Source organism: Mya arenaria, chromosome 12 (genome assembly GCF_026914265.1).
Source record: "Mya arenaria isolate MELC-2E11 chromosome 12, ASM2691426v1".
Taxonomy (NCBI): domain Eukaryota; kingdom Metazoa; phylum Mollusca; class Bivalvia; order Myida; family Myidae; genus Mya; species Mya arenaria.
The window spans coordinates 59723648-59742569 of NC_069133.1; the positions used below are offsets into that span (position 1 = coordinate 59723648).

The following is an 18922-nucleotide window of genomic DNA, read 5'->3' on the forward strand; positions in this document are numbered from 1 at the left end:
GTGACATTTGTCATAAACATAATTGTACTTCGTTCATAATTCTGATGAACTCTGATGAACGTTCATTAGTTAATGCATTTGGGGTATAATGGTCACGGCTTTATGTCTGGAAAAAGGCAATTTATGATGATTCGCTATTTCGTATACAAAAGGAGAAATTTAAAATGAACCTAGATAAATTTAACGAAGCAAACATCTCGACATTGGATAAATAAATAAAGAGAATGTCTAAGTGTAATGAAACAATATAGTAACCAAACTTTTTTACATTTTTATATACACACATGCACACATTTCTGTGTTAAGGTAAAACCTAATTTAAGCTAATGGCCTTGCAGATTTTCAATTTCATCGGGAGATGAACAGGCGATTTGCCGAGACAGTTGTCCCTTAGATCTCCAAGAGTTACTAGATCGCGTTGAGGATGATACTTTCCTTTTCCCTGATGTGGCCAATGGAATACTGCTGTAAAACCGGAACAGTTCTTTACTGCTTTCTCTAGAGTCGTTTCTGATCGTCGCCATTTCCGTGGGACTGTTTGAAACATTTTTGTGCGGACATATAACTTGTATAATCGCCTTTCGAAAGTTCATGTTAAACCACCCGTATATGATAGGATTAAGGCAGGCGGAACACATCGCGGCCAAGAGGCAATATGCGTAGGCATGATTGAAATTCCAGTTCAAAAAGAAGCGGTAGTCATAATCTGCGAGTGTGTTCATAACCGTCAGTGGAAGCCAAGCTAAAGCAAAAGAAATCGTTATTCCTGTCAAGAGCAACATGTTACGCCGTTGCCGTTTGATTTCTCGTAACACTCGATCAACTTCAACTTGCGTTATAGGATTTTCACTTATCCTGCAGCGCAAGAACTGGCAAATGCGCCCATGGAGGAGTGAAATCATAGTGAGGGGCACCACGTACTGTACAATAAGGACGAATGTCGTGTAGATTTGCCTTAAAACATCCGAAGGCCAAACCTCCATGCAAATCTCGAATAGTTCTGGACTCACTTGAGTAACTTCATGAAAAGAAAACATAGGGATACAAAACAGGATCGAGAACAACCAAATAAGAATGATGGTAAAATGGACTGTTGTTCTGTTCTCAGTGTCTCTTTGAGCACGGACAATGGCGGAATAGCGATCAACTGCAATAGCCACGATTGTAAATGTAGAAACATACACATCAATCGTCTGAACAGTTGAACTTATTCTGCACATGATATCTCCCAACATCCAGTTTTTAAGCGTCAGACGGAGCAAAGAGAATGGCATACATGCCACACACATTAAAATGCCACAGAAAGACAAATTTAGGATAAGTATATTACGAGGTTTTTGCAAATACTTGAATTTGATGACAATGTAGCACACACACGAATTGCCAACTAGACCAAGCAACATAACTGTGCAATAACAGGCCACTAGAAGAGCTTCTTGTGATGGTGAAAACCAGTGATCCCAAGTCTGAAATTCATCCACGATTCCATTGCAGTCACTTGTGTTAAATGCTGAGTCACGGCAAGGGTGTGTGTCAATGCCGCTTCCATTACTGACATTGTTGTAATTCAAATCTGGGACAGTGTTGGATATCTGCAAAGATCGTATTCCAACGTCTAGCTTATTCGTCTTCATCTTGTTACTAGTTTTTGTAATTGTTAATTGAAAATGAAGCTAAACCATCCTCCTGAAAAAAAATCAAAAGCAGGTAATAAATATTGCCTTTTTAAAACAATAAAATATATGAGATAATGTAATTTAGCATGATACATGATAATTTAAACAAACAATATGTTTTGCAGTTAAAATTTAAGACGGAAATATCAGAAACGCTCGTGTGTAGTTTGAGCCCATTTATAAGGCGATATACGAACATTGCAAGAAGTGATCGGAAGTGCAGTATTTGTGAAAATAATGACATAGAAGACGAATTTAATTTTGTTATTATTTGTCCAACATAAAGGGAAATTCGTGAAAAATATATTCCTTTGTATTATCGGAGAAGATCGAATATGTTCAAATTTGTAAACATGTTGAATACAACGAGAAAACACTTACTACACAAAATAGCCTCTTATTTGATAAAGGCAAATAAAATAAGAAACTCTGCAATCAACATTCCCATGTGATATGTAACATCTTGTATTATACACTCTCATGTCAATTAACTTATTATTTTGTTATCTGTGTTTGAATCATTATCTATGTTATTGTTTGACTGTATACCATTTACATACATGTATGTTTGAGAATATTGTGTAATTGATAATAAGCTGTATATGCTTACATCAGAATAAACTTTATGTTATGCTATGTTATAATTCGGAGAAAACATTCGATGCATTTTAATAGCTTTTGTGTTGTCGGCTCCGTCAAATATCTATGACTTTAATACTTTGCTCCTTTTTCGACTTTCGAAATACAGCAGCATTTGCGTTCGCTTTGCAGCTCTTTTGTTAAATTGCTCCACTGCATTTGATTTGTTTAAGAATGTCATAATTGATTAGTTGTGCCATTATTTTCCGATTTTATTGAACGAAAAGTGTTACCTTGTATGAAAAGCAAAAACGAACACCGACTATCCATACACACTACAAATAGCATACTGTGTTGTCATAGATTTGTAGGTTTGGTTCATTTCTTAATTTGAAAAACGGTATTCGCCAATTTTTCTATTCCGTATAATGCCATTCTGATTTAATTCCACAGAACATAAATGTTTCACAATACTTGCGTAAGGGAGAGGTTGATCGTCCGTAAACCGGATTAAACCAATGGATTATCGCAAGCTCATATAAAGGCTCAACTATTTATTTATAAGCAAAGGGCTGCAATGATGTAAAATGGGAGTGTGTTGACCTAAACAGGCCTTATGTCTTATACCTCGCGGCAATATTTCTCCTGTTACCACATAATTAGCAGTATTTGCAAGCATGCATGTGTCTGTATTCATCAGAAATTAAACATGATGAGATGGACATTATTGCCTAGTTGTCTGTACATGGAACCCTTAATAATATTTAGAATGCGTCAAAATGATAATCACAATGTATAGGTCATTGCAATTTCCAACTGTCAATGCAGCAATTTTATTTTCGTTTAATTTTTTTCCAATTTGTTTGGACAATTAGAGACATGTCAGTCCGTATATTATAAGATACCTAATCCGATAAAATGATTGATTGATAGTTTATATGCTTTAATTCCTGATGTCTTGTCACAATTGGAAATAGACGACGATGACATTTCATATGTATCGCCATTTCGCTCTTATAGCATTCATATAAGAAAACGTATCTATAATCTCTCTGAGAAAATAAATGAGTAATGCATATGTTTTCGGTGTGGAAAGAAGAACTTGTATATCTGTCGTTTGTTTTATAGCCCTTTCTTGGTTGGGTCTATGAACGTGGGTCTTAACATACCGTCCATTTAGCGATACATGTTGCAACATCAGTTGGTTGGGGCTATGAACGTGGGTCTTAACATACCGTCCATTTAGCGATACATGTGGCAACATCAGTTGGTTGGGTCTATGAACGTGGGTCTTAACATACCGTCCATTTAGCGATACATGTTGTACCATCAGTTGGTTGGGTCTATGAACGTGGGTCTTAACATACCGTCTATTTAGCGATACATGTTGTACCATCAGTTGGTTGGGTCTATGAACGTGGGTCTTAACATACCGTCCATTTAGCGATACATGTTGTACCATCAGTTGGTTGGGTCTATGAACGTGGGTCTTAACATACCGTCCATTTAGCGATACATGTTGCACCATCAGATACAAACTTGATGAGATCTACTGTGAGGTCTGTCATAGCAGCAAGACATTTTTTATTTGCTATTTCTAAACTGTACAATGTATACAACACTTAAGCTAGGTCGTAATGAAAACAATTAGTAGTGTGGCGATGAAAAAAATATTTGTGAGACAAAAAAATAAGATTTATGTCGATTGCAAAAGTCTTTGCCTTTTTAATCAATATGAGATTGTTGATAGCATAACACTTTATTTGGTAAATGTTAATAGATATGACGAAAGCAAAAGTATTTGCTTGATAAAATGATAATATTTATATCGATTGCAAAAGTCTTTGAGTGATAGAACAATGACATATATGTCGTTAGCAAAACCATTTCTTCATAACACGATTACAGCTAGATAGATGATACAATTATCATTTATATAACAATAAGATGACTAAACTATTTAACTTTTTTAACTCTGCTTTCTATTCAATCCGTTATATTAATCATGCATATGATAGTATAAGATATAATGGTGCAATCTTTTGTGTGATAAAATGCTAAATAAAATGTGTTTTATCTCTATTTAGTGCCAAAGCATATGTCTGAGGAAAGGAAATAAACCAACAAATAATTATTCTTTTAACAAATATAAAGAGTTTGAGGAAAAAAGAATATCACTTTTAATACTTACATTGAACTGCTATCCGCGCATCACATTGTCCAATATTCCACTGCGCTAGTGCCTTATGAGAAACTAAAGCAAAGTGAGAAAAATGGTCGGCTGAAGACACTTTTATAGGATATAAGTCGCGTAGCAACTGGAGCTTACAGCCATGAAACTTTGCACAATATTTTCATTGCCGCATGTTCCCTTAATTATAAACGAAATTCTCTTAAGAAGTGTTGGGTTTGTTTGATATTTTTCCGAGGTTGAAATATTTTGAACTCTTATAATCAGATAACGTCAGTGCTGTGTGCATGCACAAACATGGCTTTAAATTGTTTTTGTTCACAGCAGTATAATAATTAATGGCACAGTATTTTAATCCTTTTAAATTTATCTTGGAAATATTAAAGCTAAACAAGAACAGTACACGATATTACAATTGTATATTAGTTGTTATTCTTCTTGCACGTTTAAATATGTATGAAGTCTGTGTGTGTTGTACTGTGGAGCTTTAATATGTATGTAACCTGTGTGTGTGATGTACTGTGGCGTTTTAATATGTATGTTACCTGTGTGTGTTGTACTGTGGCGTTTTAATAGGTATGTAACCTGTGTGTTTTGTACTGTGGCGTTGTATTATGTATGTAACCTGTGTGTGTTGTACTGTGGCATTTTAATATGTATTTAACCTGTGTGTGTTTCAACGTGGAGTTTAATTATGTATGTAACCTGTGTGTGTTGTACTGTGGTGTTTTAATATGTATGTAACCTATGTGTGTTATACTGTGGCGTTTTAATATGTATGTAACCTATGTGTGATATACTGTGGCGTTTTAATATGTATGTTACCTATGTGTGTTGTACTGTGGCATTTTAATATGTATGTAACCTGTGTGAGTTATACTGTGGCGTTTTAATATGCATATAACCTATGTGTGTTATGTTGTGGCGTTTTAATATGTATATAACCTATGTGTGTTGTACTGTGGCGTTTTAATATGTATGTTACCTGTGTGTTGTACTATGGCGTTTTGATATGCATTTAACCTGTGTGCGTTTCAACGTGGAGTTTAAATATGTATGTTACCTGTGTGTGTTGTACTGTGGCGTTTTAATATGTATGTTACCTGTGTGTGTTGTACTGTGGCGTTTTAATATGTATGTGACCTGTGTGTGTTATACTGTGGCGTTTTGATATGCATGTGGCATGTGTGTGTTATACTGTGGCGTTTAAATATGAATAAAACCTGTATGTGTTGTACTGTGGCGTTTTAAAATGTATGGAACCTGTGTTTGTTGTACTGTGCCGTTTTAATATGTATTTAACCTGTGTGTGTTGTACTGTGGCGTTTTAATATATATTTAACCTGTGTATGTTGTACTGTGGCGTTTTAATATGTATTTCACATGTGTATGTTGTACTGTGGCGTTTTAATATGTATTTAACATGTGTATGTTGTACTGTGTCGATTTAATATGTATTTAACTTTGTATGTTGTACTGTGGCGTTTTAATATGTATTTAACCTGTGTATGTTGTACTGTGGCGTTTTAATATGTATTTAATCTGTGTATATTGTACTGTGGCGTTTTAATATGTATTTAACCTGTGTATGTTGTACTGTGGCGTTTTAATATGTATTTAATCTGTGTATGTTGTACTGTGGCGTTATAATATGTATTTAACCTGTCTGTGTGTTATACTGTGGCGTTTTAATATGTATGTTACCTATGTGTGTTGTACTGTGGCGTTTTAATATGTATGTTACCTATGTGTGTTGTACTGTGGCATTTTAATATGTATGTAACCTGTGTGAGTTATACTGTGGCGTTTTAATATGCATATAACCTATGTGTGTTATGTTGTGGCGTTTTAATATGTATATAACCTATGTGTGTTGTACTGTGGCGTTTTAATATGTATGTTACCTGTGTGTTGTACTATGGCGTTTTGATATGCATTTAACCTGTGTGCGTTTCAACGTGGAGTTTAAATATGTATGTTACCTGTGTGTGTTGTACTGTGGCGTTTTAATATGTATGTGACCTGTGTGTGTTATACTGTGGCGTTTTAATATGCATGTGGCATGTGTGTGTTATACTGTGGCGTTTAAATATGAATAAAACCTGTGTGTGTTGTACTGTGGCGTTTTAAAATGTATGGAACCTGTGTTTGTTGTACTGTGCCGTTTTAATATGTATTTAACCTGTGTGTGTTGTACTGTGGCGTTTTAATATATATTTAACCTGTGTATGTTGTACTGTGGCGTTTTAATATGTATTTCACATGTGTATGTTGTACTGTGGCGTTTTAATATGTATTTAACATGTGTATGTTGTACTGTGGCGATTTAATATGTATTTAACTTTGTATGTTGTACTGTGGCGTTTTAATATGTATTTAATCTGTGTATATTGTACTGTGGCGTTTTAATATGTATTTAACCTGTGTATGTTGTACTGTGGCGTTTTAATATGTATTTAATCTGTGTATGTTGTACTGTGGCGTTATAATATGTATTTAACCTGTGTGTGTGTTATACTGTGGCGTTTTAATATGTATGTTACCTATGTGTGTTGTACTGTGGCATTTAATATGTATGTAACCTGTGTGTGTTGTACTGTGGCGTTTTAATATGTATGTTACCTATGTGTGTTGTACTCTGACATTTTAATATGTATGTAACCTGTGTGTGTTATACTGTGGCGTTTTAATATGTATATAACCTATGTGTGTTGTACTGTGGCGTTTTAATATGTATGTAACCTGTGTGTGTTATAATGTGGCGTTTTAATATGTATGTTACCTATGTGTGTTGTACTGTGTCATTTTAATATGTATGTAACCTGTGTGTGTTAAACTGTGGCGTTTTAATAGGTATATAACCTATGTGTGTTGTACTGTGGCGTTTTAATATGTATGTTACCTATGTGTGTTGTGTTGTGGCGTTTTAATATGTATATAACATATGTGTGTTGTACTTTGGTGTTTTAATATGAATGTAACCTATGTGTGATATACTGTGGCGTTTTAATATGTATGTTACCTATGTGTGTTGTACTGTGGCATTTTAATATGTATGTAACCTTTGTGTGATATACTGTGGCGTTTTAATATGTATGTTACCTATGTGTGTTGTACTGTGGCATTTTAATGTGTATGTAACCTGTGTGTGTTATACTTTGGCGTTTTAATATGTATATAACCTATGTGTGTTGTATTGTGGCGTTTTAATATGTATATAACCTATGTGTGTTGTACTGTGGCGTTTTAATATGTATGTAACATGTGTGTGTTATACTGTGGCGTTTTAATATGTTTGTAACCTATGTGTGATATACTGTGGCGTTTTAATATGTATGTTACCTATGTGTGTTGTACTGTGGCATTTTAATATGTATGTTACCTGTGTGTGTTATACTGTGGCGTTTTAATATGTATATAACCTATGTGTGTTGTGTTGTGGCGTTTTAATATGTATATAACCTATGTGTGTTGTACTGTGGCGTTTTAATATGTATGTAACCTGTGTGTGTGTTATACTGTGGCATTTTAATATGTATGTTACCGATGTGTGTTGTACTGTGGCATTTTAATATATATGTAACCTGTGTGTGTTATACTGTGGCGTTTTAATATGTATATAACCTGTGTGTGTTGTGTTGTGGCGTTTTAATATGTATATAACCTATTTGTGTTGTACTGTGGCGTTTTAACATGTATATAACCTGTGTGTGTTGTACTGTGGCGTTTTAATATATATGTAACCTGTGTGTGTTATACTGTGGCGTTTTATTATGTATGTAACCTGTGTGCGTTTTAAAGTGGAGTTTTAATATGTATGGAACCTGTGTGTGTTGTATTATGGCGTTATTATTTGTATTTGTACAATTCATCAATTTATTTGTTGCATTTTCATATTATTCCATACTTAAGATTGTAAAAACCTTTTTACTTGAGAAAGATCCGAGCTCAGCCCAACTACAGATTGCTTGGAAGTAAAAAAAAAGTTTGTTTTTTTTTTAAAATAATTTTAATTCTAAATTTTGTCGATGAATTGTTTTCACAGGTCTTTGCTTAATATTGGAGGCTTTTAAATTCAGGGCATGGTCAAAAAGCTACTGAAATGTGCAAAAATATTCTTGTGCATTTCTGTAAAAGAATAACTCTTGAACAGTAAACTCTTAGAACATTCATGTGGTCAGCAATATACAGCTGAGACATGGTATGAATGGAAGCTCACAGGACTTTGTATTATCCTTTTAATGTGACCTTGACTTTTCAGTTTGACCTTGAACTTATTGGCATTGAACAATGAGGCGATAGTAACCACATACTGAACACATATCAACTTATGAGTTTTTATTAAATTTCATTTTGTTATAGCTGAGACGAAACTGAGTCTGCTAGAGAGATGAACAATATTTTATATATGCAACTCTGTGGTGACAAAACAATATCAAAACAATAATAAGAAAAGCTCCAAATTGATTCAAAATTTATTTACAAAAACTAGACGGTGTCTCCCTGACGGTGTCTCCCTAACGGTGTCTCCCTGACGATGTCTCCCTAACGGTGTCTCCCTAACGGTGTCTCCCTGACGGTATAACGGTCTCCCTGACGGTATAACGGTCTCCCTAACGGTGTCTCCCTGACGGTATAACGGTCTCCCTAACGGTGTCTCCCTGACAGTATAACGGTTTCCCTAACGCTGTCTCCTTAACGATATAACGGTCACCCTGACGGTGTCTCCCTGACGGTGTCTCCCTAACGGTGTCTCCCTGACGGTGTCTCCCTAACGGTGTCTCCCTAACGGTGTCTCCCTGACGGTATAACGGTTTCCCTAACGCTGTCTCCTTAACGGTATAACGGTCTCCCTGACGGTGTCTCCCTGACGGTGTCTCCCTAACGGTGTCTCCCTGACGATGTCTCCCTAACGGTGTCTCCCTAACGGTGTCTCCCTGACGGTGTAACGGTCTCCCTGACGGTATAACGGTCTCCCTGACGGTGTCTCCCTGACGGTATAACGGTCTCCCTAACGGTGTCTCCCTGACAGTATAACGGTTTCCCTAACACTGTCTCCTTAACGATATAACGGTCACCCTGACGGTGTCCCCCTGACGGTGTCTCCCTAACGGTGTCTCCCAGACAATGTCTCCCTAACGGTGTCTCCCTAACGGTGTCTCCCTGACGGTATAACGGTTTCCCTAACGCTGTCTCCTTAACGGTATAACGGTCTCCCTGACGGTGTCTCCCTGACGGTGTCTCCCTAACGGTGTCTCCCTGACGATGTCTCCCTAACGGTGTCTCCCTAACGGTGTCTCCCTGACGGTATAACGGTCTCCCTGACGGTATAACGGTCTCCCTGACGGTGTCTCCCTGACGGTATAACGGTCTCCCTGACGGTGTCTCCCTAACGGTGTCTCCCTGACGGTATAATGGTCTCCCTTACGGTGTCTCCCTGACGGTATAACGGTCTCCCTGACGGTGTCTCCCTGACGGTATAACGGTCTCCCTGACGGTGTCTCCCTAACGGTGTCTCCCTGACGGTGTCTCCCTGACGGTATAACGGTCTCCCTGACGGTGTCTCCCTAACGGTGTCTCCCTGACGGTATAACGGTCTCCCTGACGGTGTCTCCCTGACGGTATAACGGTCTCCCTGACGGTGTTTCCCTAACGGTGTCTCCCTGACGGTATAACGGTATCCATGACGGTGTCTCCCTGACGGTATAACGGTCTTCCTGACGGTGTCTCCCTGACGGTGTTTCCCTAACGGTGTCTCCCTGACGGTATAACGGTCTCCCTGACGGTGTTTCCCTGACGGTGTCTCCCTGACGGTATAACGGTCTCCCTAACGGTGTCTCCCTGACGGTGTCTCCCTGACGGTATAACGGTCTCCCTGACGGTGTCTCGCTGACGGTATAACGGTCTCCCTGACGGTGTCTCCCTGACGGTATAACGGTCTCCCTGACGGTGTTTCCCTGACGGTGTCTCCCTGACGGTATAACGGTCTCCCTGACGGTGTCTCCCTAACGGTGTCTCCTTGACGGTATAACGGTCTCCCTGACGGTATAACGGTCTCCCTGACGGTGTCTCCCTGACAGTATAACGGTCTCCCTGACGGTATAACGGTCTCCCTAACGGTATAACGGTCTCCCTAACGGTGTCTCCCTAACGGTGTCTCCCTAACGGTGTCTCCCTGACGGTGTCTCTTACAGTCTCTCCCTAACGGTGTCACTCTGACGGTGTGTCTCCCTATCTGTCTCCCTAACGGTGAATAGCTTACGGTGTCTCCCGAGCGATGTCTCCCTAACGGTGTCTCCCTAACGGTATCTTCCTAACGATGTTTCCCTAACGGTGAATAGCTAACGGTGTCTCTCTAACTGTGTCTCCCTAACAGTGTCACCCTAGTGGTGAATAGCTAACTGTGGTTCCCAAACGTTGACTCCCTATCGGTGTCTCCCTGACGGTGTCTCTCTACCGGTGTCTCCCTAACGGTGTCTCCCTAACGGTGTTTCCCTAACTGTGCCTCCATAACAGTCTCCTTAACGGTGTCTTCATAACAGTGTCTCCCTAATGGTGTCTCCCTGACGTTGTCTCCCTAACTGTCTCTCTACCGGTGTCTCCCTAACGGTGTCTCCCTTACGGTGTCTCCCAAACGGTCTCCCTAACGGTGTCTCCCTAACGGTGACTCCCTAACGGTGTCTACCTAACGGTGTCTACCTGACGGTGTCTCCCTAACGGTGTCTCCCTAACGGTCTCTCCCTAACGGTGTCTCCCTGACGTTGTCTCCTTAACGTTGTCTCCCTAACGGCGTTTCCCTAACGGTGTATCCCTAACGTTGTCTCCTTAACAGTGTCTCTCTAACGGTCTCCCCCTTACGGTGTCTCCCTAACGGTGTCTCTCTTACGGTGTCTCCATAACGGTAAATAGATAACGGTGTCTCTCTAACGGTGTCTCCCTAACAGTGTCACCCTAACGGTGAATAGCTAACTGTGGTTCCCAAACGTTGACTTCCGAACGACCCTAACGGTGTCTCAATAACGATGTCTCCCTAACGATGTATCCCTAACGGTGTATCCTTGGCGGTGTCTCCCTAACGGTGTCTCCCTAACGGTGTCTCTCTAACTGTCTCTCTAACGGTGAATAGCTAACGGTCTCTCCCTAACGGTCTCCCTAACGGTGTCTCCCATTAGGGTGTCTCGCTAAATGTGACTCTCTTACGGTGTCTCTATTACGGTTTCTCCCTAACAATGAATAGCTAACGGTGTCTCCCTAATGGTGTCTCCCTAACAGTCTCTCCCTTACGGTGAATAGCGAACGGTCTCTCCCTAACTGTCTCTCCCTAACGGTGTCTCCCTAACAGAATCTCCCTAACGGTATCTCCCTGACGTTGTATCTCTAACGGTAAATAGCTAACGGTCTCTCCCTAATAGTTTCTCCCTAGCGGTGTCTCCCTAACGATGTCCCCCTACCGGTGTCTCCCTAACGGTGAATAGCTAACGGTGTCATCCTAACGGTGTCACCCTAACGGTGTCTCCCTAACGGTATCTCTTACAGTCTCTCCCTAACGGTGTCACTCTGACGGTGTGTCCCGAACAGTCTCTCCCTAACGTTGAATAGCTAACGGTCTCTCCCTAACGGTGTCTCCTTTGCTGTCTCTTTAACGGTGTATTCCTAACGGTATCTCTCTAACGGTGTCTCTCTAACGGTATCTCTCTAACGGTGTCTCTCTAACGGTGTCTCTCTAACGGTGACTCCCTAACGGTGTCTCTCTAACGGTGTCTCTCTAACGGTGTCTCTCTAACGGTATCTCTCCGACGGTGACTCCCTAACAGTGAATCTCTCACAGTGACTCCCCAACGATCCCTATAACGGTGTCTCCTTTGCTGTCTCTTTAACGGTGTATTCCTAACGGTGTCTCTCTAACGGTCTCTCCCTAACGGTGTTTCTCTAACGGCGTCTCCCAAACGATCTATCCTAACGGTCAATGGTGACTCCCTATCGATCTCCCTTACGGTCTCTCGCTGACGGTCATTCCCTAACGGTGTCTTCCTAACGGTGTCTCCCTAACGGTCTCTCTAAAGGTCTCTCTAACGGTTTCTCGCTAACGGTCATTTCCTTACGGTGTCTTCCTAACGGTGTCTCTATAACGATCTCTCTAAAGGTCTCTCCATAACGGTGTCTCCATAACGATAATTCCCTAACAGTGTCTCCCTTACAGTGTCTCCCTAACAGTGCCTCTTACGGTATCTCCCTAACGGTTTCTCTCTAACGGTGTAACCATAACAGTCTCCCCCTAACGGTCAACGGTGTCTCCCTTACAGTCTCTCCCTTACGGTCATTCCCTAACGGTGTCTCCCTAACAGTGTCTCCCTAGAGGTCTCTCCCTAACGGTGTCTCCATAACGGTCTCAATAACGGTGTCTCCCTAACGGTGTCTCCCTAACGGTCTCAATTACGTTGTCTTCCTAATGGTGTCTCCCTAACGCTGTCTCTCTTACGGTGTCTCTCTAGCGGTGAATCCCTAACGGTGTCCTAGTAACGTTGTCTCCATAACGGTGTCTCCCTAACGGTGTCTCCCTAACGATGTCTCCCTGACGGTGTTTCCATAACTCTCTCTCCCTAACGGTCTCTCCATAACGGTGTCTCCCTAACGATCAATCCCTAACGGTGTCTCCCTAACAGTGTCTCCCTTACAGTGTCTCTTACGGTCTCTCCCTAACGGTGTCTCTCTAACGGTGTCTCCATAACGGTGTCCCCCTAACGGTCAACGGTGTCTCCCTAACAGTGTCTCCCTTACAGTGTCTCTTACGGTCTCTCCCTAACGGTGTCTCTCTAACGGTGTCTCCATAACGGTGTCCCCCTAACGGTCAACGGTCATTCCCTAACGGTGTCCACCTAACAGTGTCTCCATAACGGTGTCTCTCTAACGGTGTCTCTCTAACGATGTCTCCCTAACGGTGTCTCCCTAACGGTGTCTCCCTAACGGTTATTCTCTAACGGTGTCTCAATAACGGCGACTCCTTAACGGTGTCTCCCTAACGGTGTCCTCGTAAAGTTGTCTCCATCACGGTGTCTCCCTAACGGTGTCTCCCTAACGGTGTCTACCTGACGGTGTCTCCCTAACGGTGTCTCCCTAACGGTGTTTCCCTAACGGTGTCTCCCTAACGGTCTCCCTAAAGGTGTCTCCCTGACGGTGTCTCTCCAACGGTGTCTTTCTTACGGTGACTCCCTAACTGTGTCTCTTTAACGGTGACTCCCTAATTGTATCTCCCTAACGGTATCTCCGTAACGGTGTCTCCCTAACCGTGTCTCCCTAACGGTCTTCCTAAAGGTGTCTCCCTGACGGTGTCTCTCTAACGGTGTCTCCCTTACGGTGAATCCCTAACTGTGTCTCTTTAACGGTGACTCCCTAATTGTATCACCCTAACGGTATCTCCGTAACGGTGTCTCCCTATCGGTGTCTCTCTAACGGTGTCTCCCTAACGGTGTCTCCTTTACGGTGACTCTCTAACGGTGTCTCTCTAAAGAGGTCTCTCTTACGATGTTTCCCTAACGGTGTATCTATAACGGTGTCTCCCTAACGGAATCTCTCTAACGGTGTCTCTCTAACGGTGACTCACTAACGGTGACTCCATAACGGTGTCCCTCTAACAGTGTCTCTATAACGGTGTCTCCCTAACGATGTCTCCCTATCGGTGTCTCTCTAACGGTGTCTCCCTAACGGTATCTCCCCAACGGTGTCTCCCCAACGGTATCTCCTTAACGGTGACTCTCTAACGGTGTCTCTCTAACGGTGTCTCTCTAACGATGTCTCCCTAACGGTGTCTCTCTAACGGTGTCTCTCTAACGGTGACTCCCTAACGGTGTCTCTCTAACGATGACTCACAAACGGTGACTCCTTAACGATGACTTTCTTACGGTCTCTCTCTCTAAGAGTGTCGCAAACAGTGTCTCCCTAATGGTGTCCCTCTAACGGTTACTCCCTTATTGTATATCCCTAACGGTATCTCCGTAACGGTGTCTCTCTAGCGATGTTTCCTAACCGTGTCTCTCTAACAATGTTTCTTAAACGGTGTCTCTCTAACGGTGTCTCCCTAACAGTGACTCCCTAACGATGTCTCCCTAACGTTCACTGCCAAACCATGTCTCACTAACGGTGTCTCCCTAACGGTGCATCCATAACGATGTCTCCATAATGTTGACTCCCTTACCATGTCTCAGTAACGATGTCTCCATAATTGTGTCTCCCTAACGGTGTCTCCTTGACGCTGTCTTCAGAACTGTGTCTCCCTAACGGTGTCTCCATAACGGTTTCTCTCTAACGGTGTCTCCCTAAAGGTGTCTCCCTAACGGTGTCTCCTTAACGGTGTCTCCCTAACCGTGACTCTTTAACGGTGTCTCTCTAAGGGTGACTCTCTAACAGTGTCTCCATAACGGTGTCTCCCAAATGGTTTCTCCCTAAAGGTGTCTCCATAACGGTGTCTCTCTGTCTCTCTATCGGTGTCTCTCTAATGGTGTTTCCCTAACGGTGTCTCCATAACGGTGTCTCTTTAAGGGTGATTTTCTAACCGTGTCTCTCCAACGATTTCTCTCTAACGGTGACCTTCTAACCGTGTTTCTTTAACGATGTCACTCTAACTGTGTCTTTCTAACGGTATCCCACTAACGGTGTCTCCCTAACGGTGACTCTCTAACGGTGTCATTCTGACGCTGTCTCCCTAACGGTGACTCTCTAACGGTGTCTCCCTGATGGCGTCTCTCTAATGGTGTCTCCCTAACGGTGACTCTCTTACGATGTCTCCCTAACGATATCTTCCTAGCGGTCTCTCTCTAATGATGTCCCTCTAACGGTGTCTCTCTAACGGTGACTCACTAATCGTGTCTCCCTAACGATGTCTCTCTAACGGTGTCTCTCTAACGATGTCTCTCTAACAGTGTCTCCCTAACAGTGTCTCTCTAACCGTGTTTCTCAAACGATGTCTCTCTTACGGTGTTTCTCTAACGGTGTCTCACTAACGGTGTCTCTCTAACGGTACTCTCTAGCCGTGTCTCTCTAACGTTGTTTCTCAAACGATGTCTCTCTAAATGTGTCTCACTAACGGTGTCTCTCTAACCGTGTCTCTCTAACGGTGTCTCTCTAACGCTGTCTCACTAACGGTGTCTCTCTAACGGTCATTCTCTAACGTTGACTCTCAAACCGTGTCTCCCTAACGGTGTCTCTCTAACAGTGACTCTCTTACCGTGTTTCTCAAACGATGTCTCTCTAACGGTGTCTCTCTAACGGTGTCTCACTAACGGTGTCTCTCTAACGGTGTCTCTCTAACGCTGTCTCCCTAACGGTGTCTCTCTAACGGTGACTCTCTAACCGTGTCTCCCTAACAATGTCTCTCTAACGGTGTCTCTCTAACGGTGTCTCTCTAACGATTACTCTCTAACAGTGTTTCTCTAACGGTGACTCTCTAACAATGTCTCTCTTATGGTGTCTCCCTAATGATGTCTGTTCAACGGTGACTCTCTAACCGTGTCTCTCTAACGGTGTCTCTCTAACGGTGTCTCCCTAATGATGTCTCTCAAACGGTGACTCTCTAACCGTGTCTCTCTAACGGTGTCTCTCTAACCGTGTCTCTTGAACGATGTCTCTCGAACGATGTCTCTCCAACGGTGTCTCTCGAACGATGTCTCTCTAACAGTGTCTCTCTAACGGTGTCTCTCTAACGGTGACTCTCTAACAGTGTTTCTCTAACGGTGTCTCTCTAACGGTGTCTCTCTAACGGTGTCTCCCTAATGATGTCTCTCCAACGGTGACTCTCTAATCGTGTCTCTCTAACCATGTCTCTCTAACGGTGTCTCTCGAACGATGTCTCTCTAACGGTATCTCCCTAACGGTATCTCCGTAACAGTGTCTCCATAACGGTTTCTCTCTAACGGTGTCTCTCTAACGGTGACTCCCTAACGGTGACTCTCTAACGGTGTCGCTCTAACGGTGACTCTCTAACTGTGTCTCTCTAACGGTGATTCCCTAACGGTGTCTCTCTAACGGTGTCTCTCTAACGGTGTCTCCATAACGATGTCTCTCTAACGGTGACATTCTAACAGTGTCTCTCTTACTGTGACTCTCTAACGGTGCCTCTCTAACCGTGTCTCTCTAAGGATGTTTCTCTTACGGTGTCTCTCTAACGGTGACTCCCTAACGGTGTCTCCTTGACGGTGTCTCTTTAACGGTGTCTCTCTTATGGTGACTGCCTAACGGTGTCTCTCTAACGGTGACTCCATAACGGTGACTCCATAACGTTGTCTCCATATCGGTGTCTCCATAACGGTGTCTCCCTAACGGCGTCTCTCTTACCGTGTCTCCCTAACGGTGTCTCCATAACGGTGTCTCCCTAACTGTGTCTCTCTTACGGTGTCTCCCTAACGGTGTGTCTCTAACGGTGTCTCCCTATCAGTGTCTCTCTAACGGTGATTCTCTAACGGTGTCTCTCTAACGGTGTCTCTTTAACCGTGTCTCCCTCACGGTGACTCTCTAACGGTGATTCTCTAACGGTGTCTCTCTAACGGTGTCTCTTTAACCGTGTCTCCCTCACGGTGACTCTCTAACGGTGACTCTCTAACGATGCTTAGTGTATGGAGATGACTATTCCCGTATTTATTATTTCCTGTACGCCAATGCTATGAAATAATTCGACAGCAAACATGATACAATCAACGTAACGTTATGTACATAATGTTCTTAATGGAACGTTGCCTCTTGCAAGGTGAAATTGTTTTTGAAACTTTAATTAAAAAACAAAACAAAACATTGACAGTTTTCTTCCGGTGGTCTTTTTAAGCTGTTAACATTAACTTGTTTATAACTAGTCCTGATACGTTACGAGATTTGTATTAATTGAAAAGCGTTTTAAGTCGCCATTTTATAACAACACTGTCATAAATTTTGTAGTATCTGTTTTCGAGATTTGAATTACATTGACTGTTATTTGATAAATAACGAGAACTTTCATATAATATTTGTTATTTCTGTGATCGTAAGTTTACTCCCAATAAATAACAAAGATTTTCATGCGTAGTTTGTTTATTACGATAATTGCATTGCGTTCAAAGCATGTTTATTCACTTGTACTTAACTAAGACAGTTAAACACTCATGCATGGACCAACTTTGAGCAGGGTCAGTCGCAATTACATAACAAATATTGCGAAGTAGTCAGCAGTTCCAACCGAGCCACTTTCCCAGAAGATTTTTGAGTTGCCCTCCGGATAGAGAAACATTGGAATTCTAGGATGCTTATCCATCTTACATACGTTGTTTTTTTATTCATCGATGACCACGAAGTGACCGATGTCACCTGGGCAGTTGACATATAGCTCATTGATAAAGAAGCGCCTGTTGATTACCCCACCGCCTAGGTCACCCTCGATAGAGAAAAAGTTGTATGTGCCGTCGGAAGCAAGGTCCGACCATGTTGATTCCATGATCCGTGGTGCATCAAACCAGTCCAGGTAATTGCTGCCAACCCCGTCGAAGATCATATAACCGACTTCTTTGTTATTCTTGTACAGGCCAACTTTTACCTGTATACCAGATACATGTAATATAAATAACTACTTTTTCTTAGTTGTTTCGTGATCATTGTTATATACTGGGCACTTTTATAAGCATTTAGTCAGATCAGGTATAGTAAGATTGATAAGATTATATGTTATAAGATTAACTTTGATATTATATTAGGGGGTTTCCGGTGGTTTATAAAGATGCACTCTTACTCCCAAATAAGATTTACCACAACTAATACAATTGTTTTAACATACCAAAAAAATGAATATCGAAAGCAATGGTTCTTATGAAGGATACCAAGTTTAATTTGAAAGAAAGGTGCAGAAAATATGGCATTTCCACCTTATGAGAAGCACTCACCAATCATTTAATAAGTTTGCGTTTTCAGCTATTAAATGCACGGTTACAATATTTTCCATAAATGCATTATTTATTAAGTAGTTAAAGGGTTATGACTCAAAATGTATGTTTGTCATACATGTGTATGTATTGATTTTGAATAAGAGTGTCACTTTAATAAAGATTTAACGTTGAATCACAACTTGATTATTTAAATGCATCAAAGAACTTGGTATACCAAATCTACATTATTACTTTGAAAAACAACAACGGGTCAATCAGGACAGAGCTCGAGACAAATATCAAAACACGATGAACGCAATATCGTTAAATAACCTTATTGACGTCGACACCATCGTTCCAAACCGTGTCAAGCTGACTTAGCCTGTAGTGGTTGGGGTAAGAGCCGCTCACCCTGCTCATGTCGTTCGGTTTAATCGTAGTCGTTTGGTCGCCTGTAAAATTGAGTCCAGTGATTAGTTCATGCAGCAACATGATGCCTTTAAATGACAACCTGGTTTGTTCAGGCCGTCACGTTGGAAACCTTTTTCAATATCACGCATGGTTATGGATGATCGTCTACGTTAAACTAGTAACACTGT

The 18922-nt window shown here is 41.5% G+C and overlaps 2 protein-coding genes across 2 annotated transcripts; both read right to left on the bottom strand.

Moving 5' to 3' along the window:
• Nucleotides 1–323: 323 nt before the first annotated feature.
• LOC128210843 (neuropeptide Y receptor type 6-like) lies at nt 324–1634 on the bottom strand. The gene has a single exon (XM_052915200.1). The coding sequence runs from the start codon at nt 1632–1634 to the stop codon at nt 324–326; it is 1311 nt and encodes a 436-aa protein (XP_052771160.1).
• Nucleotides 1635–9369: 7735 nt separating this feature from the next.
• On the bottom strand, nt 9370–14733 carry LOC128210844 (uncharacterized). The gene is made up of 3 exons (XM_052915201.1): nt 14639–14733; nt 10231–10519; nt 9370–9849 (listed from the first exon to the last, which is right to left on the bottom strand). The coding sequence occupies exons 1-3, from the start codon at nt 14731–14733 to the stop codon at nt 9370–9372; spliced, it is 864 nt and encodes a 287-aa protein (XP_052771161.1).
• Between the last annotated feature and the right edge of the window lie 4189 nt (nt 14734–18922).

What these genes read in the sequence shown, in the direction of transcription:
- LOC128210843 (XM_052915200.1), bottom strand. Translation starts at nt 1,634, where the DNA reads ATGAAGACGAATAAGCTAGACGTTGGAATACGATCTTTGCAGATATCC.
- LOC128210844 (XM_052915201.1), bottom strand. Translation starts at nt 14,733, where the DNA reads ATGGAGACACCGTTAGGGAGACACAGTTCTGAAGACAGCGTCAAGGAG. An exon ending in GACATCGTTACTGAGACATG is followed by an intron (nt 10,520 to 14,638) that starts GTAAGGGAGTCA and finishes TTATACTGTCAG; the next exon opens with GGAGACACCGTCAGGGAGAC. An exon ending in GACACCGTCAGGGAAACACC is followed by an intron (nt 9,850 to 10,230) that starts GTCAGGGAGACC and finishes TTATACCGTCAG; the next exon opens with GGAGACACCGTTAGGGAGAC.